This window comes from Manis pentadactyla, chromosome 8, assembly GCF_030020395.1.
Source record: "Manis pentadactyla isolate mManPen7 chromosome 8, mManPen7.hap1, whole genome shotgun sequence".
Classification (NCBI taxonomy): Eukaryota; Metazoa; Chordata; class Mammalia; order Pholidota; family Manidae; genus Manis; species Manis pentadactyla.
Window position 1 is genome coordinate 106,823,008 of NC_080026.1, and position 25,752 is coordinate 106,848,759.

A 25,752-nucleotide genomic window follows, 5' to 3' on the forward strand; every position below is an offset into this window, starting at 1 on the left:
AGATAGAAGCTCAGGAATTCAGCACACCTCACCCTGGAGATTTGCTATGGGAATAGGAGTCCACATTACACTGGGTTTTCATGATTAATGAGGCTGTATACCAAGGAGACTTGGGGCACTCTGGAAAGCTGAGATTCCCATCACTTGTGGAGAACAGGCATGCTCTGTCAATCCTGTGGAGACCCAACACAGTGATAGCAGTCTGAAAGATTTACCAGTAGTGGGAAGTGTGTCAGATAGGTGAGGGTAGGAAGGAGATCTCTTTGGAGGAGAAAGGGCAGGGAAACCATACTTGCCCAGCCCTACCTCGGCCCAGCTGGTCGGGCACTCAGAGGAGCCAGCTCTAAACTCTCCAGTGCTCTTGCTTTTGTCTCAGCCACACAGCACACCCATGCACGCCACCTTGCCTAGCTGCTCGGCTCACCAGTGGTTGCCATTGCTGACAGCAGGCAGAAGAGAGCCCTGTCCAGCGTAAGTGCCTCATGTCACACAAAGGGCACACAGAGGCAAGCTAGCTATCAGTCTCTGTTAACAGAGATCAGCCATAGATGGCAGACAGACAGAGAGGCAGGTTCTGCCCATGGCCCATCAACAGCAACAGTGGCTCCACTACAAAAGAGAACCAGGCACTGGTGAGCAAAGAGTCCTGAGCTTCTGGGCACCCCAGGATGCCATGTCACAAAGCCATTACTTTCTAAAACAGGAGGCATAGATGATCTATCTAACATAAAGGAAGAAACACAGAAACTCAGACAAAATGAGGAGGAAGAGGAATATATTTCAAACAAAAGGACAAGATAAAACACCAGAAAAAGGACTAAATGAAAAGGAGATTAGCAATCTTCTTGATAAAGAATACAAATATCACAGAGATGCTTACTGAACTGGGGAAAAGAACTGATAATCTCAGTGAAAACTTCAACAAAGAGAAAGTATGAAAAAGAGCTACTCAGAACTGAAAAATACAATTACTGAAATGAAAAATACAATATACGTAATAAACAGTCAACTACTGGAAGTAGAGGAAAGAATCAGTGTGATGGAAGACGGAGAACAGCAGAATAAACAAGCAGAGGAACAGAGAGAACAAATAATTTCTAAAAATGAGAAGATGCTAAGAGAGCTGTGTGACAACTTCAAATGGAACAGCATTCACCTAATCTCCCTAGAAGGAGAAGAGAGAAAAAAAGTAGTAGAAACTCTTCTATTATGAAGAAATAATAGCTAAAAACTTCTCCAATCTAGGGTAAGAAGATACTCAGGTCCTGGAAACACAGAGAGCTCCTAACAAGAGGAACCCCAGGAAGACAACACCAAGACACACAGTAATTAAAATGGCAAAGATTAAAGATAAAGAGAAAAATTTTAAAGCAGCAAGAAAGGATCTATAAGACAAACTCCATAAGGCTATTAGCAGATTTCTCAGCATGAACTTTACAGTCCAGGAGTGGCATGAAATATTTAATGTATTAAAAGGGAAGAATCTACAGCCAAGAATCCTCTGCCTAGTGAGATTATCATTCAGAATTGAAGGAGATATTGAAAGTTAAAAGAATTTTCCACCACTAACCAGCCTTACAGGATATGTTAAAGGGACTTCTATAGATGGAAATAATCTTAAGTCTAAATATTGTTCATCAGTGAAAATAAACCTACAATAGAGGTAGTAGACCAATTACTTACTAAGCAAGTATGAAGTTAAAATAGACAAAAGTAGTAAAATCAACAACACACAAAAATCAGTCAAGGGATGTACAAAAGATGTAGATTATGACATTTATACATAAAATGTGGAGAATAAGAAAAAGAGCAACCATCAATTTAATATAGACTGTTTTTATATTTAGGAAACTATCTGTGAACTTTATGGTGACCACAAAGCTAAAGCCTATAACAGATACAAAAAAGTAGTAATAAAAAAAAGAAACCTAAGTGTAACACTAAAGAAAACAATCAAATAATAAGAGAAGAGCAAAAGAAAGGAAGGAAGGAACAGAGAGAAACTACAAAACAACCAGAAAACAATGAATAAAATGGCAATAAGTTATACCTGTCAATAATTATCTTAAATGTAAATGTAAATGGACTAAATGCACCAATCAAAAGATACAGGGTAGCAGAATGGATAAAGAAACAAGATCCATCTATATATTCTGCCTACAAGAGATTCATTCCTGATATACATAGACTGAAAGTGAGGGGATAGAAACACATACTTCACACAAATAATAGGGAGAAAAAAAGTGAGTAGCAGTACTTATACAAAATAGATTTGATTTCAAAACATAGAAAGTAAGAGACAAAGAAGGACATGACATACTGATAAAGGAATCAGTCCAACAAGAGGATATATAACAATAATAAATATCTATGCACAAAACACAGGAGGCACCTAAATTTATAAAACAAATACCAACAGACCTGAAGGGAAAAATAGACAGCAACACAATCATACTAGGGGATTTTAACACCCTACTTACATCAATGGACAGATTATACAGACAGAAAATGAATAAGGAAACAGAGGTACTGAACAATACATTAGATCAAATGGACTTAACAGATATCTACAGAACATTCCACCCAAAAGTAGTAGGATACACATTTTTCTTAAGTGTACATGGAATGTTCTCCAGAACAGATGATATACTACGCCACAAAAAGAGCCTCAATAAACTCAGTAAGACTGAAATTGTATCAAGCAGCTTCTCAGACCACAGTGGTATATAACTAGAAATAAATTACACAAAGAAAAGAAAAAAGCCTACAAACATATGGAAGCTAAACAACACACTTCTAAATAAGCAATGGACCAATGAACAAATCAAAGAGGAAATTAAACAATACATGGAGACAAATGGAAACAGAAATACAATCATTCAAAATAAGCGGTATGCAGTGAAAGCAATTCTAAGAAGGAAGTACACAGCAATATAGGCCTATCTCAAGAAACATGAACAATTTCAAATAAACAATCTAAACTCACATTTAAAGAAATGTGAACAAGAAAAAGAACAAATGAAACCCAAAGTCAGTAGAAGGAGGGACATAATAAAGATAAGAACAGAAATAAATAAGAGGATAAGAAAATAGAAAAAAATTATGAAACCAAGAGCTGGTTCCTTGAGAAGATAGACAGACAAACCTCTAGCCAGAATCATCAAGAAAGAGAGATAAAGGACACAAATAAACAAGATCAGAAATGAAAAAGAAGTAACAACTGACACCAGAGATATTCAAAGTATCATAAAAGAATTCTACAAAACATTATGTGCCAAAAAACTGGGATAACCCAGAAAAAATGGACAAATTCCTAGAAATGTACAATCTTCCAACACTGGCCCATGAAGAAAGAGAAAATATGAACAGATTGATTACCAGTAACAAAATTGAATTGGTAATCAAAAAACTCCCAACAAACAATAATCCAGTACCAGACAGCTTCATAGGTGAATTCTATCAAGCATCTAAAGAAGAGCTAATACCCACCCTTCTTAAAGTATTCCTAAAAACAGAAAAGGAGGGAATACCTTAAAACTCATGCTATGAGGTCAGCATCACTCTAATACCAAAACCAAAGACACTACAAAAAAAGAAAATTACAGACTAATATCCCAGGTGAACATACATGCAAAAAACTTCAGCAAAGTATTTGCAAACTGAATTCAAAAATACATAAAAAGGATCATCCATAATGACCAAGTGGGATTTATTCCAGGGATGCAAGGATAGTACAATATTTGCAAATCAATCAATACCATTCACCACATTAACAAAAGGAAGGATAAAAACCACATGATTATCTCAACAGAAAAGCACTTGACAAAATTCAACATCCCTTCATGATAAAAACAACAAAATGGGTACAGAGGGTACATACCAAAACATAATAAAAGCCTTATGTGGCAAACCCACAGCTAACATCATACTCACTGGCAAAAAGCTAAAAGATTTTCATCTAAGATCAGGAACCAGACAAGGATGCCCATTCTCTCCACTTTTACTCAACATAGTACTGGAGGTCCTAGCCAGAGCAATCAGACAACACAAAGAGATAAAACACATTGAAATTGGTAAGGAAGAAGTTAAACTGTCACTATTTACAGATGACATGATATTATACATAAAAAACCTTAAAGACTCTACCAAAAAACTATTAGAACTAATAACTGGATTAAGTAAAGTTGCAGGATACAAATTAATACACAGAGATCTGTTGCATTCCTATATACTAACAACAAACTAGCAGAAAGAGAAATTAAGAAAGTAATCCCATTTACAACTGCACCAAAAAATATAAAATACCTAGGAATAAACCTAACCAAGAAGGTGAAAGACCTGTACTCTGAAAACTATAAGACACTCATGAGAGAAATTAAAGAGGACACCAATAAATGAAAATCTATCCTGTGCTCCTGGATAGGAAGAATTAATATTGTCAAAATGGCCATCCTGCCCAAAGCAATTTACAGATTCCCTATCAAAATACCAACAGCATTTTTCAATGAACTAGAGCAAGTAATCTTAAAATTCATATTGAACCACAAAAGATCCTGCCAAAGCAATTCTGAGAAAGAAGAACAAAGCCTGGGGCGGGGGTGGGAGGGGATTATACTCCCTGACTTTAAGCTATACTATAAAGCTACAGTAAGGTATTGGCACAAGAACAGACCCATAGATCAATGGAACAGAACAGAGAGCCCAGATATAAACCCATGCACATATGGTCAACTAATATATGATAAATGAGCTATGAATATACAATGGGGAAAAGACAGGTCTTCAGTAAGTGTTGGGAAAACTGGGCAGCAATATGCAAGAGAATGAAACTGAATTATTAATTCCATACACAAACAGTAAACTCGAAATGAACCAAAAACCTGAATGTAAGACATGAAACCATGACACTTAACTAAAAAGCTTCTTTAGAGCAAAGGACACCATCAGCAGAACAAAAAGGCAACCTACAGTACAGGAGAATGTATTTATAAATTACATATCTGATAATGGGTTAATATCCAAAATATACAAAGAACTCACATGCCTCAACACCAATAAAACAAATAAACTGATTAAAAACTGGGCAGAGGACCTGAATAAACATTTTTCCAAAGAAGGCATACAGATGGCCAACAAGCACATGAAAAGATGCTCCACTTCACTAACCATCAGAGAAAGCCAAATCAAAACCACAGTGAGATACACTTTACACCAGTTATAATGGCCACAATCCAAAAGACAAGAAATACTAAGTGTTGATGAGGATGTGGAGAAAAGGGAACCTTCCTACACTGTTGGTGGGGATGTGAACTGGTGCAGCCACTATGGAAAGCAGAAAGGAGGTGCCTCAAAAAACTAAAATAGAAATACCATACAACCCAGTAATTCCACTTCTAGGAATCTACCTGAAGAAAACAAAATCTCTGACTCAAAAAGATATACACCCCTATGTTACTGCCACATTATTTACAATAGCCAATATATGGAAGCAACCAAAGTGCATATTAATAGATGAGTGGATAAAGAAGATGTGGTACATATACACAATGGAATATTATTCACCCATAAAAAGAAAAGAAATCATCCCATTTGCAACAACATGGATGGACCTAAAGATATTCTGTTAAGTGAAATAAACCACGCAGAGAAAGACAAATACCATATGATTTCACTTATATGTGGAATCTAAAACCAAAACAAAACAAAACAGCAACAGACTCCTAGACATTGAGAATTGACTAGTGGTTACCATGGGGGAGGGATTGGGGTGGGTGAGTAAAATAGGTGAAAAAATAAAGAGGCACAAAAAACTCAATGATAATACAAGTTAGTCAAGGAGATAAAAGTAAAGCATAGAAAATAAAGTAAATAGTTATGTAACATCTTTCTATGTTGACAGATAGTAACTATACTAATTGGGGTGAGGATGTAATAATGTATATAACTGCCAAATCGCTATGTTGTATACTTGTAACCAATATAGTATTGTATATCAACTACACTTCAATTAAAAAAATACATCAACAACAACAAAATAAGTAAAATTTACCTTCTCGTGGGTTGAGTTTTGAGATCCTTTAAATATACAAATCCATCTATTCGATGACCACGGGCCTCACCAAAAGCTAAAAATAATCAATTAACAATTAATGATGATCAAACAAAACTGAGATAAACTTTGTGACAATATCCTTGGATTTTTCTAATCAATTAACAGATTATATAATATAATTATTTATTATGGCATTGATGAAATTCTAAAAATTTAGAGAAGTATTTAATTAAAAAATTACTACCTTAATTTTAAGGTTCCTACTATTTTTAGAAATATTATTATTTTAATAGAGTAAATGGCTATACTAAATAGGAATCCTATTATTTTAGTATAGTAAATGGATATACTAAAAACCTAGTTAAAATGTATTTAGTTGAAAAGGTGCTAACAGAAAAGCAAAATAACTTAGAATAAAAATAAAAGCATTCATATCCATATTTTGATCCATAGTCATTTACATGGCACTAGACATTTCATAACATCGATCCTTGCTTTTAGCTGAACTTTATAAAAATACCTTGAATTGCTGTATCTGGATCCCAGCCTTCAACATCAATAAGATACCTGAATAAAAATATGGCTGAATTTTAAAATTTTTTTCTCAAGAAAACAGACTTGAAAATACAGCAACTACATCATTCTTACCTACATATAAGGTATCCTGTTCTGTTGATTCCATTAGTACAATGAACTCCAATGAGTTTATCTATAACATGTAAAGAAACATTAAAAAGTATGAAAAAATAATTAAGATGAGAATAGTACAATAAGAATATGTTTTTCTTTTTTTGTTTGTTTGAAATGGTTAGCTTTTTATTTCTTTGCATATTTATGCCCTGTAGCTTCTATGCCCAGCATTTGTCTTGAGGTATCTTTACCACTTGGAAGAATTATGATACTCGGTAAATTTGATATGAGGCATGAATTCTATTTAAGGGTTGTAATTAGGAAGGAAGAAGAAAAGCTATAGAAGTAGCAGGCGGCAGAAAACATGGGAAGATTGATTATTTCTCTGACATATCTTCTTGTAGAGTAACTTCAGCATGTATAGGTTTTAAGCTACTACTTAAATTGCGCACACACATTAACATAATAGGAGTATAGTTACATAACCAAAGCATACCTGTAATTACCAGCCATCTCCAGTGAAACCAAGAAAACCAGTTAGGCACCTTAGGCATTTCTGAAAACTTATCTATGATATGGTGGATATTGTCCAACTGAACTTGAACAGTCTGAGAGAAATCAGACAAATTAAAACAACCCATTCCTGGGGAATGTTCACATCCCTTATGTTCTTTTAACAGTAAATAGTCTGTAGTTGTAAGATTTTGGAGCGCTACAATTTGCACTTCTCCTAATTCTTGGTTGAGTTCCAACAGTATAGATCCAGTCAAATTTGTTGTTTTACTGTATGCACAGGCCAGCTTAGATATCTCCTTCATTCCCATGGCAAGTCCAGGAGCTCTGGTGGGATGAGTGCATCTACAGCTGTAGCAGTGCGTGGATCTTTGTTGGGGTTTTTTGATGATCATCTTCTGGCATGAGTCTTCCAGAGAGTGCTGATGTTGGAAGTTCTTTTTCATATCGTATCTTAGTTCATTTTCGGGGTAGCCCAATTAGGCTTTGATCCTCTGTATAAACACAAACAGACCCTTTGCCTACACTTTTATATGCCTTTTATACCCTTGTGTAGAACTCATTGGAGGTTACCACACAGGAACTGCCCTTTTTTTTTTGTTTTCTTTTTATTTTTGTTTTTGGTATCACTAATCTACACTTACATAAAAATATTATGTTTACTAGGCTCTCCCCTATACCAGGTCTCCCCTATAAACCCCTTTATAGTCACTGTCCATCAGCATAGCAAAATGTTGTAGAATCACTACTTGCCTTCTCTGTGTTGTACAGCCCTCCCTTTTCTCCTACCCCCCCATGCATGCTAATCTTAATACCCCACTACTTCTTCCCCCCCCATATCCCTCCCTACCCACCCATCCTCCCCAGTCCCTTTCCCTTTGGTACCTGTTAGTCCATTCTTGAGTTCTGTGATTCTGGTGCTGTTTTGTTCCTTCAGTTTTTCTTTTGTTCTTATATTCCACAGATAAGTGAAATCATTTGGTATTTCTCTTTCTCTGATTGGCTTGTTTCACTGAGCATAATACCCTCCAGCTCCATCCATGTTGCTGCAAATGGTTGGATTTGCCCTTTTCTTACGGCTGAGTAGTATTCCATTGTGTATATGTACCACATCTTCTTTATCCATTCATCTATCGATGGACATTTAGGTTGCTTCCAATTCTTGGCTATTGTAAATAGTGCTGTGATAAACATAGGGGTGCACTGATCTTTCTCATACTTCATTGCTGCATTCTTAGGGTAAATTCCTAGGAGTGCAATTCCTGGGTCAAATGGTAAGTCTGTTTTGAGCATTTTGATGTACCTCCATACTGCTTTCCACAATGGTTGAACTAACTTACATTCCCACCAGCAGTGTAGGAGGGTTCCCCTTTATCGACAGCCTCACCAACATTTGTTGTTGTTTGTCTTTTGGATGGCAGCCATCCTTACCGGTGTGAGGTGATACCTCATTGTAGTTTTAATTTGCATTTCTCTGATGACTAGCGATGTGGAGCATCTTTTCATGTGTCTGTTGGCCATCGGTATTTCTTTTTTGGAGAACTGTCTGTTCAGTTCCTCTGCCCATTTTTTAATTGGGTTATTTGTTTTTTGTTTGTTGAGGCGTGTGAGCTCTTTATATATATTCTGGACGTCAAGCCTTTATCGGATGTGTCATTTTCAAATATATTCTCCCATACTGTAGGGATCCTTTTAGTTCTATTGATGGTGTCTTTTGCTGTACAGAAGCTTTTCAGCTTAATATAGTCCCACTTACTCATTTTTGCTGTTGTTTTCCTTGCCCGGGGAGATATGTTCAAGAAGAGGTCACTCATGTTTATGTCTAAGAGGTTTTTGCCTATGTTTTCTTCCAAGAGTTTAATGGTTTCATGACTTACATTCAGGTCTTTGAACCATTTTGAGTTTACTTTTGTATATGGGGTTAGACAATGGTCCAGTTTCATTCTCCTACATGTAGCTGTCCAGTTTTGCCAGCACCATCTGTTGAAGAGACTGTCATTTCGCCATTGTATGTCCATGGCTCCTTTATCAAATATTAATTGACCATATATGTCTGGGTTAATGTCTGGATTCTCTAGTCTGTTCCATTGGTCTGTGGCTCTGCTCTTGTGCCAGTACCAAATTGTCTTGATTACTATGGCTTTATAGTAGAGCTTGAAGTTGGGGAGTGAGATCCACCCTACTTTATTCTTCTTTCTCAGGATTGCTTTGGCTATTCGGGGTCTTTGGTGTTTCCATATGAATTTTTGAATAATTTGTTCCAGTTCATTGAAGAATGTTGCTGGTAGTTTCATAGGGATTGCATCAAATCTGTATATTGCTTTGGGCAGGATGGCCATTTTGACGATATTAATTCTTCCTAGCCACGAGCATGGGATGAGTTTCCATCTGTTAGTGTCCCCTTTAATCTCTCTTAAGAGTGACTTGTAGTTTTCAGAGTATAAGTCTTTCACTTCTTTGGTTAGGTTTATTCCTAGGTATTTTATTTTTTCTGATGCAATTGTGAATGGAGTTGTTTTCATGATTTCTCTTTCTGTTGGTTGTTAGTGTATAGGAAAGCCACAGATTTCTGTATGTTGATTTTGTATCCTGCAACTTTACTGTATTCCGATATCAGTTCTAGTAGTTTTGGGGTGGAGTCTTTAGGGTTTTTTATGTACAGTATCATGTCATCTGCAAATAGTGACAGTTTAACTTCTTCTTTACCAATCTGGATTCCTTGTATTTCTTTGTTTTGTCTGATTGCCGTGGCTAGGACCTCCAGTACTATGTTAAATAACAGTGGAGAGAGTGGGCATCCCTGTCTAGTTCCCAATCTCAGAGGAAATGTTTTCAGCTTCTCGCTGTTCAATATAATGTTGGCTGTGGGTTTATCATAGATGGCCTTTATTATGTTGAGGTACTTGCCCTCTATTCCCATTTTGCTGAGAGTTTTTAACATGAATGGATGTTGAACTTTGTCAAATGCTTTTTCAGCATCTATGGAGATGATCATGTGGTTTTTGTCTTTCTTTTTGTTGATGTGGTGGATGATGTTGATAGACTTTCGAATGTTGTACCATCCTTGCATCCCTGGGATGAATCCCACTTGGTCATGGTGTATGATCCTTTTGATGTATTTTTGAATACGGTTTGCTAATACTTTGTTGAGTATTTTTGCATCTACGTTGATCAGGGATATTGGTCTGTAGTTTTCTTTTTTGGTGGGGTCTTTGCCTGGTTTTGGTATTACGGTGATGTTAGCTTCATAGAATGAGTTTGGGAGTATCCCCTCCTCCTCTATTTTTTGGAAAACTTTAAGGAGAATTGGTATTATGTCTTCTCTGTATGTCTCATAAAATTCCGAGGTAAATCCATCTGGCCCGGGGGTTTTGTTCTTTGGTAGTTTTTTGATTACCGCTTCAATTTTGTTGCTGGTAATTGGTCTGTTTAGATTTTCTGTTCCTTTCTGGGTCAATCTTGGAAGGTTGTATTTTTCTAGGAAGTTGTCCATTTCTCCTAGGTTTCCCAGCTTGTTTGCATATAGGTTTTCATAGTATTCTCTAATAATTCTTTGTATTTCTGTGGGGTCCGTTGTGATTTTTCCTTTCTCGTTTCTGATACTGTTGATTTGTGTTGACTCTCTTTTCTTCTTAATAAGTCTGGCTAGAGGCTTATCTATTTTGTTAATTTTCTCGAAGAACCAGCTCTTGGTTTCATTGATTTTTGCTATTGTTTTATTCTTCTCAATTTTATTTATTTCTTCTCTGATCTTTATTATGTCCCTCCTTCTGCTGACCTTAGGCCTCATCTGTTCTTCTTTTTCCAATTTCGATAATTGTGACATTAGACCATTCATTTGGGATTGTTCTTCCTTTTTTAAATATGCTTGGATTGCTATATACTTTCCTCTTAAGACTGCTTTTGCTGTGTCCCACAGAAGTTGGGGCTTAGTGTTGTTGTTGTCATTTGTTTCCATATATTGCTGGATCTCCATTTTGATTTGGTCATTGATCCATTGATTATTTAGGAGCGTGTTGTTAAGCCTCCATGTGTTTGTGAGCCTCTTTGCTTTCTTTGTACAGTTTATTTCTAGTTTTATGCCTTTGTGGTCTGAAAAGTTGGTTGGTAGGATTTCAATCTTTTGGAATTTTCTGAGGCTCTTTTTGTGGCCTAGTATGTGGTCTATTCTGGAGAATGTTCCATGTGCACTTGAGAAGAATGTATATCCTGTTGCTTTTGGATGTAGAGTTCTATAGATGTCTATTAGGTCCATCTGCTCTACTGTATTGTTCAGTGCTTCCGTGTCCTTACTTATTTTCTGCCCGGTGGATCTATCCTTTGGGGTGAGTGGTGTGTTGAAGTCTCCTAGAATGAATGCATTGCAGTCTATATCCCCCTTTAGTTCTGTTAGTATTTGTTTCACATATGCTGGTGCTCCTGTGTTGGGTGCATATATATTTAGAATGGCTATATCCTCTTGTTGGACTGAGCCCTTTATCATTATGTAGTGTCCTTCTTTATCTCTTGTTACTTTCTTTGCTTTGAAGTCTATTTTGTCTGATATTAGTACTGCAACCCCTGCTTTCTTCTCGCTGTTGTTTGCCTGAAATATGTTTTTCCATCCCTTGACTTTTAGTCTGTACATGTCTTTGGGTTTGAGGTGAGTTTCTTGTAAGCAGCATATAGATGGGTCTTGCTTTTTTATCCATTCTGTTACTCTGTGTCTTTTGATTGGTGCATTCAGTTCATTTACATTTAGGGTGACTATTGAAAATATGTACTTATTGCCATTGCAGGCTTTAAATTCGTGGTTACCAAAGGTTCAAGGTTAGCCTCTTTAGTATCTTACTGCCTAACTTAGCTCGCTTATTGAGCTGTTATATACACTGTCTGGAGATTCTTTTCTTCTCTCCCTTTTTGTTCCTCCTCCTCCATTCTTCATATGTTGGGTGTTTTGTGCTGTGCTCTTTCTAGGAGTTCTCCCATCTAGAGCAGTCCCTGTAAGATGCTCTGTAGAGGTGGTTTGTGGAAAGCAAATTCCCTCAGCTTTTGTTTGTCTGGGAATTGTTTAATCCCACCGTCATATTTGAATGATAGTCGTGCTGGATACAGTATCCTTGGTTCAAGGCCCTTCTGTTTCATTGTATTAAATATATCATGCCATTCTCTTCTGGCCTGTAGGGTTTCTGTCGAGAAATCTGATGTTAGCCTGATGGGTTTTCCTTTATAGGTGACCTTTTTCTCTCTAGCTGCCTTTAAAACTCTTTCCTTGTCCTTGATCTTTGCCATTTTAATTATTATGTGTCTTGGTGTTGTCCTCCTTGGATCCTTTCTGTTGGGGGTTCTGTGTATTTCCGTGGTCTGTTCGATTATTTCCTCCCCCAGTTTGGGGAAGTTTTCAGCAATTATTTCTTCTAAGATACTTTCCATCTCTTTTCCTCTCTCTTCTTCTTCTGGTACCCATATAATACGGATATTGTTCCTTTTGGATTGGTCACACGGTTCTCTTAACATTGTTTCATTCCTGGAGATCCTTTTATCTCTCTCTATGTCAGCTTCTATGCGTTCCTGTTCTCTGATTTCAATTCCATCAATGGCCTCTTGCATTCTATCCATTCTGTTTATAAACCCTTCCAGAGTCTATTTCATTTCTGTGATCTCCTTTCTGGCATCTGTGATCTCCCTCCGGACTTCATCCCATTTCTCTTGCGTATTTCTCTGTATCTCTGTCAGCATGTTTATGATTTTTATTTTGAATTCTTTTTCAGGAAGACTGTTAGGTCTGTCTCCTTCTCTGGTGTTGTCTCTGTGATCTTTGTCTGCCTGTAGCTTTGCCTTTTCATGGTGCTAGGAATAGTTTGCACAGCTGGGACTAGTAACGGCTGGAAGAACTTCCTTTCTTGTTGGTTTGTGGCCCTCCTCTCCTGGGAGAACAGCGACCTCTAGTGGCTTGTGCTGCGCAGCCGCGCGCAGACAGGGTTTCTGCTTCCTGCCCGGCTGCTATGGAGTTTATCTCCGCTGTTGCTGTGGGCGTGGCCTGGTTCGGGCCTCTGCTCCAATGTGGTGGAGTCGCGTTGGAGCGGGAGCGGCTGGGAGGCTATTTATCTCCGTAAGGGGCCTCCCTGCTCCCTGCAGCCCAGGGGTTAGGGTGCCCAGAGATCCCCGGATTCCCTACGTCTGGATTAAGTGTCCCGCCCTGCCCCTTTAAGACTTCCAAAAAGCACCCACGAAAACAAAATAACGACCACCAAAAAAAAAAAGTAAAATTTTTAAATTAAAAAAAAAAAAAAAAAAGGTGGCCGCTCGTTTTTCTTTATTCTCCGGCACCAGCCTCAGGCATCTGCTCACCGGTCTTGCTGCCCTGCTTCCCTAGTATTGGGGTCCCTGTCCCTTTAAGACTTCCAAAAAGCGCTCGCCAAAACAAAACAGCAAAAAAAAAAAAAAAATGGGCGCGCGCTTTTCTGGTGTCCTCCTGCACCAGGCCACCGGTGCCCGCTCACTGTTCTTGCTGCCCTGTTTCCCTAGTATTGGGGTCCCTATCCCTTTAAGTCTTCCAAAAAGCGCTCGCCAAAACAAAGCAGAAAAAAAAAAAAATTGGTTGTGCGCTTTTCTTATGTCTTCCGGCGCCCGGCCTCCGATGCCTGCTCACTGTTCTTGCTGCCCTGTTTCCCTAGTATTGGGGTCCCTATCCCTTTAAGTCTTCCAAAAAGCGCTCGCCAAAACAAAGCAGAAAAAAAAAAAATTGGTTGTGCGCTTTTCTTATGTCTTCCGGCGCCCGGCCTCCGATGCCTGCTCACTGTTCTTGCTGCCCTGTTTTCCTAGTATCCAGGGCCCCCTGGGCATGTACTGTGTCTGGGCCCAGATGGCTGCAGCTGGGTGTTCGGCAGTCCTGGGCTCTGACTCCCTCCCGCTCTGCCTAGTCTTCTCCCGCCGGGAGTTGGGGGGATGGGCGCTCGGCTCCTGCCGGGCTGGGGCTTGTATCTTACCCCCTTTGCGAGGCGCTGGGTTCTCTCAGGTGAAGATGTGGTTTGGATATTGTCCTGTGTCCTCTGGTCTTTATTCTAGGAAGGGTTGTCTTTGTTATATTTTCATAGATATATGTGGTTTTGGGAGGAGATTTCCGCTGCTCTACTCACACCACCATCTTCCCGATTGTGTCAATAAGAATATGTTTTATACACAATTTATAACATAATTTTCAGTAAACTACCACTGGTAGAATTCTTAGTCATTAAATTTAAATGTAGTATGGTAAAGGGACACTATCAAAGATTCAGGAAACAAACAGCCTTTTTGTGTTGACTCTATAATATTATAGGTACATTTTTAAAGTTAACCAAATGAAGGACCAAGCTTATATGATATTCATGAGTAACATGCTTCACACATTATTTAGAAAGAAATAATTTTAAACTTACTTCTTTGTTCTTAGTTGCCTTTACACTCAATGAAATGTGCTAATACTTTCTGGTTACTAGAAATATCTATGACATCATTTCTCCCTTAGGCACATTATCTGTTATCACAACTGAAGACAAAAGTAAGATGAATCTACTGACCTTTATGGATGGGCCAGGAATCTCTTTATTCATGACAGGGGTGACCTATCTTAAAGAATTTCCCTAACTGTGAGGTTAAAATTTGAATTCTTTCTTAGGGAAGACAGGTTTTGAGAAGCATATCTATCTTCTGGTTACTATTTCTGCAGAAATTTTTCAGTAACACTGATGCTCTAGATGTTTCTTTTTTCACTTGTATTTACCTTACATTCACTTTTCCTATCCTCTCAATCCAGCACTTCTCAAAAGAGTTGAGTTGCTTCCTCTCTGCAAGATCGCATGTGAAGACTTAGAAAGCATTTGTTAGTGTCTGCTAAGACATTGTTTTCAAATGACAGAAAGTTAAAAATCCACATTTCCATGTCTTCAAATTATTTTCAAATACTATAAATTTCTGTGTGAACATATTTATAATGGTTTTATATGGGAGTTTAGAGACCTGCTTTCACTGTTTTATAGTTTGAGTGGAATGAATTTATTTTTGAAATAAAATTAATAATTTCAATTGAATCTAGCTGGCACCTTAAGGAGTTGAGTCTAGCAGGGTAAGAACTACAAGTAAAAAAAAAGCAGGTATCATAATACAAAATAAATGTACATGGGTGTTATGAGAATACTTAGAAGAGAGCCTTTTATTTCACACTGGGGAGAAGAGGTTTCAGAGAAATTTGAAAAAAATATTTAAATAATCTTGAGAAATGAGATAGAGTTCACCAAATGAACAAGAAGGGAAAACATTTCAATGAGAACAGTGTATGTAAAGACAAAGAGGATAGCACATGTGCAAGACACAGACTTATGAGACATTTGTGAAACAGATACATATAGCTTTTATAAAGGGAGTTAAGAATCAGGCCATGAAGCACCTCCTGTCACCTTAAGGAATTTAATGATTAGATGGGATGACACAGAAAAATTTTAAGCAATGGACTGACCTGATAAGATGTGCACTTTAGAAAGGTAAATTGGTGGAAGTCTAGAGGAATGATTGGTGGGAGGAGAAGCAAGAAATCTACTTCGGATGCCATCATAACAACCCACATGAGAGAGGTTGAGAGTAGATTTGGAGAGGTAGGGGCAGGAGAAGGAAGTTAAGAGTTCAGTTTTTGACATGTTCAGATTTTTGGTGTTACATGAACCCCTTGTTAGAGATACCAAATGTCTGTGAATACAGACATGGAGCTCAGGAGAAAGGTTTGTGCTAGAGGTTTAGATCTGGGAGGCTAAAGTTGAAGAAAAGAAGAGACAAAATGAACAGAGTGAAAAGAGGGCTTAGGACAGAATTTTTTTTTAAAATTATATCAAGCCATCTTATTGAGGAGATTGGGGTCGAAGGGCTGGGAGGACAATGAGATCTGAAGTCCTCAGCCCAGTTGGCATCTCCTCAGCTTTGCAGTTGCCAAAAGCAGGACAGAATCTTAAGAAACAGTAGCTGTCAAGGATTTGAACAGAAGAAATAAACAACAAGATAGCTAGAAAAGCTAAGTGAAAAATACTTAAGCAGAAAAAAATGAGGAAAATAATATAGAAGCCAAGAGAAAAATTTAAGGAAGGAATGAACAACAGAGGTTAAGCTTACAGAGACTGAAGCAAAAGAACAAAAGACAACTTATTTGAATTTCTACAACCCTCTAACTGAACTACAATTAGAGGGTTATAAAAATCAGATTATAGGCAATGAATAGGAATCTATTTAGTGAATGGGAATGGAAGAAATGAAAACAATGAGTGGAGACAACTCTTCTACAAGCGTAATCAGGAAAGAAACAGAATGAAAGAAGTAATTACGGTTGCAAAGTGGAGAAACGGGTACTATTGTAAGAGACAGGATGGCCTGTGCATGTTTGCATGTTGATATTACAGTGGTATAAATTGTTATTACAGAGAATAAATGTGAAAACATCCTGGAGAAGGCAGGATTGGAGAGACTATCTAGCAGAAGTAGACAATTAGCCTGCTTTTCTTAGGAAAGCAGACAGAAGGAGGGCTATGCAAATTGGGATACAGATAAGACAACTGAGAAAGGTACATCATACCTGATGTCCTCTATTTTCACTGAAAAGTGGGAAGCTGTGTTACTGCTGAGTGAAGAAGATGAATGTGGTGTAGTAGCAACATATGGAATCAGGTGAGTGAGCTGAGCAGTGACAGGGAGAGAACTGCTAAACAGCATTGAGAATCTAGCTGAAACACATTAATCCATGGTGGCACCCATCTATCTGTGTAGGTATTTTCTCTAACCTGCAAGAGCCGAGAAGGAGGACTGTTGGATTAAGTCAAGGTTGAATATTCCACTGGGGTTTTAGAGAATATTTGTTAAAGATCTGTGGGTGACTAACTTTTGGGATAGGGAAGAAAAATGGATGTGTACTGTTAAAAAGGAGATAGCAGGTCCAAAATGAAGTCACTTACACTAAACCCCAACAAGACTTAATACCTAATCAAACTGCAGTTTCAGTGTCTCCCAGGAATGTGACCTTTAGCTAACCAACCTGGAATTTCACGGTCAGCAACAGGAGGTAGGTAATCAGATGATAGACTCCTTTCATTCCCCTTAGGAGGGCGACCTTGCCTAAAACAATGCATTCTTTTCTAATAATTCACTTTTCTTCTCATCCTTCCCTACCTTTAAACACCTTCCTTTTTCTGCAGCTTAATGGAATTAAGCTTTATTAATGCTTATTACAGAATGAATTACATGGACTAGGTAATTAAAACACATGCCAATTCTCTCTTTCCTCCCTATATGAATCTCCTTTCTATTTGTTAAATAGGATGTTGCCTGATTCATGAATATGTAATACTCTAAAGTATTTTCATCTATTGTGAAGCTTCTATCAGAGATAAAGGTAAAATGGCTGACAATTAAGTTTTAAAAATGTGTAAATAATACCTTGTTTTTTAAAAGCAACTATTTAAAATTATGAAATACATGTTCATTATAAAAAAGAAAAACACTAAAATACAGAACTACAAATAAGAAAACAAAAATCCCAGATACTGCTATTAACATTGTGATGTTTATCCCTTCAGATATGTTTGCACGTTATTTATAAACACTTATGCAATGACATTGTCATTTAAAAATATCTCACATTTTCACAAATGCTTAGTTTATAACATCTGTCAAGTAATCCATGAGTATGTACATGCCATAATTTATTTAATAAATTTCATATTAATGATCTTTGAGGTGCTTTTGAATTTTTTCAATATTATAAACACATCAATGGACATTCTTATAAATACATAAATAAATACCTCTACTTACTTAAGAAAGATTCCCCAAAATACATTCATGGAGAGGTTTACACAGTTTTTAAATGTTACTTTCTTTTCTATAGGAAGTCAACTATACCCCAAAAGGATTAAGATGTACCTTACTTTATGCTACCTATTCTTTCCAAAAAATGTTATTTCTTAGTTAATTTTAAAACACTGAGTTATATTTTTATGTGCTCTGAGGGTGTCCACACTTAAGAAATGCTATAGGGAATCTACTTGTAAAGCAAATAATCATCCTTTAATGTACCTTTCTGTGAGGTTTACTTTCCCCGAAGCAAGTTTTCTTAAAGTGAGGGGTGTGCGTTATAATCTAAGAGGAAATCTTTGATAATGTCCTTTTAGCTAAACGTATTTAAGCAAAATATGCATAACATGTTCAAGTGGCCTACAACAATTTCTACTAAAATAATCTTTATCAGTTAAATAAAAATGCTTTCAGTTAAAAAAAAATGATTATATTAAATGTTGTTAATTACCATTTTTTGCATTTTCCCACAGGAACTTTCTGACCCACTTTTTGAACTGCAGAATAGTAGCATTATTAGGAACTTCAAGGCCAACAGTGTAAAGTTTTTTATAATGAATACTTTTAGGTAAATCCTAGAAATAAAAGAAAATATATAAGTGCAACAATTGTAAGTTATTAAAAACAAATTCTTCAACCCAGTTAAACTCACAATTCAGTGTTTTAAAAATTGGGCACAATGATTATATTGAAGGCACATTTTAGATTAATTTGTGTAGAATTCTTGTAGTTTACATAAAAGAGGCTATAGAATAAGCCCAATTTCCAGTGGTCAATGACAGTAATGAGTTAAGGATTCAAGTGATTAAGTAGACACAGTCAATCTAACATAAAAGATTAAAGTGTTAATTCCACAGTTGGTGTTAGAATTCTAGATGTCAGTTTAAGCTATGTTTGTAAGCCTGTTTTAAAGTGGTTAATATTTCCCTGATTCCAAAATCTGTAAGAGAATTTAAAGTGGAGGCTGCAAGACGAAAAGGACTAATTTCATCATTTAAGTAAAATCAGTTTATCAACTAGTAACATTCAATTAAAGAATGAGAAGGTTGGTGATGAGTCTAAATGTGTAAGATAATATATTTGGAAAAATAAGAATAATGAACCTTGAACAGTTATATGCCAAATAAAACTAGTAGTTACACACACAAGTCAGTAGTGGCTGTAAATGCTAGGCCTTGAAGAGCAGGTAGATTTTTGGACAGGGATAGAGAAAAAAAAATTCCAAGTTCATGGAACAATTTGAGTCACAGAATCAAGAATGAGCACAGAATGTTCATGAGATAATAAAAAGACATATCTAATTAAAGGAGATTGTATGTTGTAAGGGACAGAAGAACAAGATGAGAAGGGGCCAGATAAAACTGGGTCGGGAGAAGAGTTCAGCTGGGTAACATTAATAACAAGTGGGAGGGCAGAGAGAACTGAGGATTTTTTTATGAAGAAGCTGAACAGATATTTTTAGGAAGTTAGTAGAAATGACATGAATATTATGTCAAAGGACAGCTAGTCAAAGATAAAAAAGACTAGCTGCTGAATAATCAGGTGAAAGACCTGGAGAATCTGCGACACATTTCAGGAGAAAAAAAAATCTACAGGTTTTAGTCCTTGACCTGATGGAGGGTACCAGGAAGACAGAGATGCAACGGATTTGAACCTGACTGGTAGATTTAACAGTGGTGCTTTCCAGAGAAAAAGGGAAGTTGGAGAGAATGCTAATTTGTACTTTGGGGAAGGAGTGGTGTGGAAGTAAAGAAATAATGTTATGTTTAGTTTTATATGTGTTGAAATATGGCATGGCAGCAAGGTACCAAGACAAAATGTCACCTCATCAGGGTAGGAAGGACAGATGACATCTTTGATGGTACCAATCTAACTGAACAAGGTTTAAGAGTTATTTTCTCTAGAGCAAGGGCTAAAACTCTTGCTCTCCAAAGTCCTAAGATTGGGGATGGGGAACGTAAGGCTGGAGAATGATGATGAGGCCCAGTGGGTCCTAATCTCTTTATTCAATCAGCACAACTCCCCATTTGTCTGCTTTCTATAATGGGCTTCAGAGCAGGATTTAATTGAAAGGATTTTGCTGCTAAAGAAAGTTAAACACCGTTGTAGAGTAATTCCCATCATGCATTTTTTTCTTTGTCTTTTTTTTCTTTCTTTTCCATCATAGTACTTTCTTTCTTTTGTTCTTGCTCCATTTTTGCTTTTCCTTTCTACTATTTCCATCTACAAGTCTTTCTTCTAAATATTTTGTTCTTTTAAAAATAACAAAATTCCATTTTTTTCTTGTACAATACATGATTTTAGAAAAAGGATACGGTATGATTATGTGAAGGACTAAGATGATATTTAAAAGATCACATGTAGGAAATTCTGAAATTTAATTAAAATAACCAGAGAATATCTCAATGCACTTTCCAAATACAGTATTAAAACTTTTTCTATTTCAAGGCCTATCCATGATGATATACATTTTTAACTTTACCTTAACTTCATAATATCTTGTGGTATATGTTAAATCGATAATTAATCCAAGCTCCACATTTAGTGCTTTTACTGCACTAATCAAGTCTTTTGGTGTAAACTTCTGGGTTGGAGTAAGTCTCTGATTAATTGCCTATAATGAAAATAAATAATAAGGTTACAAAATACAGATCTAATGTAAATACTCAACATAAAATGACCAAGGATGAGAAAAAGACATAAGGAGGCAAAAAGAAATTGGAGAAAACTTTCATAGCTTTAAGAACATGGACAAAGCTTTTCATGAATTATGGCTGTGAGAAGGGCCTAGACATATTTACATCTTTTGCTTCAATGATTCTATATAGAAAATTGTCCTAAGGCAATTATCATTGATGTGTGTTATGGAGAAAGATTGGGGTACAAGAATATTCACTGTGCCATTATTTATAATAGCAAAACACTTTGTATGAAGGGTCCAAAACAAAGGATTACATGTAAACATTGCAATTTATGAAGTTTTGAAGAGCTTAAGAAAAATAATCTGCCAATATCCCTCCCTAGAAGGATTTGAAGAAACTGTGAATTAATGATTATTTTCTCAGAGCACGTTCAGTTTCCCAAAACATCCTAGGGTTTCTTGGGTCCTTTAAGCTGAGGGATGAAGAACCTACACTATAATAAGATCCACAAGACTCTGCATCAGATCTCCACAGAAATATATTCTGGTATTTCTACAAAATAGCTTATAATTCTTACACCAATTCTATCCAATAGAAATATAAGCCACATACATAGTTTAAAATTTTCTAGTAGCCACATTCAAAAAGTAAAGATAAAATTAATTTTAACATTATTTTATTTAACTCAATATATATAAAATATTATTTCAACATGAAATCAAAAAAAATTGTTGAGAATTTTACCTTTTTTTTTTTTTTAACTAAGCCTTCAATATCTAGTATTTTACAGCACATCTCAATTTGGACTAGCCATATTTTAAGTGCTCAATAGCCACATGTGGCTAATGGCTACCGTGCCTCTTCCAGAGTCACAAAGCCCAAAGGCACTGGTTCTCCAAGTACAACAAAAAAGAACTGATTAAAACTTTCTATATTAGCTAAAGTTTAGTTTAGAATCTATGGGAGGACTTTCCTAAAGAACTTCTTCAGGCTGTGTTCACCTTCAGAAATTCAGAAAGTGCCTCATTCAACTAGTATTAGTGAGTTTGGTTCTAACAAGATTCTTCCCAATTAGCAAAAAACCAGATTTGTTTTGGTTGACATCCTTAACTTTCTATACAAGGATACTATCTCCTAGGTAGTTAAAAAAAAAAAAAACTTAAGTATGTTTGATGTCTTGTGAAAGCCTTCCTTACTCCTTGTCCCTCTTAATTTCTAGTTGGAGGGGCTGCTGTGATACCATGGGAGACCTCTAGAGAATCATAAGAAGTTGGTACGTCTTAGCTCCACTATTACCTTGTTATGTGACCTTAAAGAAGTCACCAAAGCCCTATGGGCCACGGTTTTACACATCTTTAAGATAAAGTGGATTGCCTCTATCAGGGATTCCCAAACCTAGCTGCCCAACACATTTACCTGAGAACTTAAAAAAAAAAAAGTTTCTAGACACCATTCTGAACTAATTAAATAGTTCTTGGGGGTAGGGGAGTAGAGTCTGGAAACCATTTTTAAGCTCACCTGGTAATTCAGAGGCAGCCAGAAAAGACAGTCTCAGACCAGCATTTAGAAACAACTGTACTGATTTACCCTTATATGCACTTAACTCTAAAATTAGCTATGTATCCAACCAGATAATCTCCTCTTTCAAATATCCTAATCTGAAGTCCCAACACTGGATTAGCTAAAGATTATCATACCCACTTTCTCATAGTTTGAGGCATTTAGAACAGATTTTTTAAATGACATGAGGCTTATTTTTATTCTCTAAGTGTTAGCCTCATTCTGCTTCTAAAGAGTGATCTTCAACACAAAGATCACATGTAAGATCAGAGATTAAACTAATTACAAATAAATGTAGCTAGAAATAAATGTGTGAAGAAGAGACTTCACTCATTAATTACCAAAAGCTAAATATACATTTCTTGAGAGTATTCTCCAAGTCTTTTCTACACTTTCTTTATGTCTTCCTCCCCATCTGTACCTTATGCAACAAGTTAGTTGGGAATATACTTTTCTCATAAGAGTTAACCAGATTAGTTTTTTGCAATTTGAACTTATATGCTACAAAGGAAGAGAAAAAAAGCCTCTATACCTGCTCAAAACTAATCAACCAAATCATCTGTCCCATTTCCTCCAAATGGCCAAAGCTTACAAAGATCTGTAGAACATGAGATAATATGGTTTTGATGACTATTAACCTGATTTTAGGTGAAGGCAGCTACCACTTATAGAAAGATTAATAAGCTAATATCAAAATAATCCCACCTAGGGATATAACCAAGGTCATTAGCTATGCTAACTAGGAAGGGGGTGAAACCCTCAGAAACAGGTCAAAGTCTTGGATTCTGTTGCTATAGCTGACCCTGCCCATGCCCTGACCATCATAACTTAGCATGTTCTAGGGCATGTTGTAGCATCCTATTTATTTAACCTGTAGGCTTTCTCTGGTCTGCATAATCAGGGTAGGACAAGAAGTTTTAATGCTCTTTAGAAAAGCCTCTAGTCAAAGATAGAGGACAGTCTAAGGATAAATACCCTAACTTCCTCCCCCTTGAGTTAGATAACTCTGAGGCTTACTCTACAGAGTCCCTTACCAGTACAGAGGTTGCTCAGAGTGATAACCTGAGATAAAACATTTTCTGCTCGCTGCCTTCACTGTCCTGTTTCACATCTACCTTTTTCTCACTGGTGCTCCCTGGGATTACCTCCTTAATAAACCACCTGACCTCATATCCTTGTCTCTGGGTCTGCTTCTGACCCATAAGCATTTGGGTCTTCCAAATTAAGACCATTTATCAAATTAAAATCTAAAATACAGGTGGGTCTGTAGTGAGAGTTACAGTTAAAACACACACACATTCACAGAAGAGAAGTTACAGAATGCATACTATTGGGACAACAGCAAACGTCTTTGTGATTAAGTTCAGAGGCTTAGAAATCATCAGCCCAACCTGGGCTTCAGTCCCAGTTCTGTCAATACTAGCTCTGTGACTTAAGACAAGTTACTTTCCTCTCTAAGCTTCAGTTTCACCATATGTAAAACAGTATTTCCATTATACGATTGTTATGAGGATTAAATGGTATAATGCAAAAATGTATAATCCAGGGCCCAGTGCATATTAACTACATAGTAGTTAAGGTTATTCTTACACTGAAGTGGAGAAGTGGGAGTCTGCTTTATTACATGAGATTACACTGAACTCCAGTCACCTGGAAAGGACTGCCTAGAGGGCACACATAATATGTAGACTAAAAGATGGAGGGATGTAACAACTTGTCACTGAGTACTCAGAACATTTCAAGAAAGGATTATCCCACTTTAGTCCACTGGAATTTTCTTGCATCAAATTCAGTTTCAAATAAGGTATTAACCATGAATGAAAAATAATTTTGTGGGAGAGATCTCACTGGAGCTGAGGCCCTGAAAAGTTAAATTACTTGACCAACATCACAGGCTAAATGGCAGTCAGACTGTAACCCAGAAATTTTCATCTTTATCCAGCTCATGATACGAGGCTGCCTCATTTGATATTCTTTTTTCTTCCAGATATGAAGGTTCTAAGTTTCCACATTTATGTTAAACAGAAGAATACAGAATTTTAAAAATGTTATCAAGTGTTATATATTGATTATCTAGAGATAAATATGTATTCTGACAGCTGTACAACTTCATAAATATACTAAAAAGCATTGAATTGTATACTTTGAATAGGTGAATTTTGTGGTATGTTAACTACATATCAATAAAGCTATTATTAAACAATTATTCAAAACTACTCCCTTGGTCTAGCCTGGACAATTAATAACTGTGTGAAAAAGTTTACTGTTACCTCCATAATGTCAAACATTTGCTGGAAATGTGCATTCAAGTATTTTTACAAAGAAAAGCATAATACTAAGTAATTACATATACATGGATCACATTAGTCCTAATTATCCTTATAAGATAGAAAACAAAATAATATACATACTCCCTTTAAAGGAACTTTAAAAGCAATAAATCGGGTTCCAGGTAGAGGATGTCCAATTGGTGTCACAGTCCTCCACCTGCAATGAAAATAAACCACAATTATAACAAAAATATTTTAATGACTCAAGATGGTAAACAAAGAAACTATTTTTTTATAAACAGAGCCTAATTTGTTGGTTAGTTGCTTTCTTAGTGCTTTCATGCATGAAATTTTAATTTACTGCTTCCTCCCTCAAGAACTTTAAGGTGTTACATATGTATGGCACTTCTAGAGTAAATAAGGTAACACCCATTCCTGATATAAACTTTCAATAACCAGAGTAACATTTTGTTATTTTTCTTGTGCAAGAGTAAGAGAAGGATAATAGTTTATGAACTTAGATCAGTGTCACTATTCATTACATAAAGAATGGTAGTAAGTATTAAATTGGGACTATTAAAAGTAAAATATGAAAACCTACAATGTTTTAATAAATGGTTAGGAAACAAAATCATTTTCAATGTGATTACTTTGGAGATACCTTGTCTTGGAGATATCTTTTCCGATTAATATTGAATTAAGAATACAGTTCATTAATTTAAAATACCTTTGTTTACCCATGACTTTTTGATGAAGAACAAAGTAGAGAAATCTGGTTATTAAAAATAATCCTTTGTCATATAAATAATTACTCCCTATGTTTGATAAATTCCAGTTATAACACAAAGATTTCTTAAAATAAGCATTTAAAATTTCCTGCCTACTACTCCAGCTCCATCTCAGGCTCTGGCTTCATTCTTTCTTTTGCTTAAGTCTTTCCAATGCTCTCTGCTATTCCTCTACCTACCACCCACCCCATTTTAGCCCTTCAGTAACCATGATTTCAGCTCAAGTATCAGTCCTCAAGAAAGTCTTTTGACATCCATCCCCCTATTCCTACTAGACATACCTTTCATCTTCCTTCATGGCACTTAGTAGAGCTTGTAATTACATACATAATTATGTGATTTACTGATAAATGGTGGTTTTTATCATAAACTGTGTAAGAGCGACTATGTCTGTCTCCACTCATAGTACAGTACCTACCACCCAGTAGATGCTCCATAAATAAATG

The 25,752-nt window shown here is 36.4% G+C and overlaps 1 protein-coding gene across 1 annotated transcript in view; it reads right to left on the reverse strand.

Annotated features, from left to right (window-relative positions):
* The window catches only part of LOC118912915 (uncharacterized), a 115,832-nt gene that overhangs the window by 39,551 nt on the left and 50,529 nt on the right, over positions 1-25,752 (reverse strand). Inside the window, exons 2-7 of the mRNA XM_036886514.2 lie at positions 24,660-24,735; positions 20,529-20,660; positions 18,498-18,621; positions 6,701-6,761; positions 6,573-6,619; positions 6,050-6,125 (exon numbers count right to left, since the gene is read on the reverse strand). Coding sequence (XP_036742409.2) covers positions 6,050-6,125; positions 6,573-6,619; positions 6,701-6,761; positions 18,498-18,621; positions 20,529-20,660; positions 24,660-24,735 — 516 coding nt within the window. The remainder of the gene's footprint in view (positions 1-6,049; positions 6,126-6,572; positions 6,620-6,700; positions 6,762-18,497; positions 18,622-20,528; positions 20,661-24,659; positions 24,736-25,752) is intronic.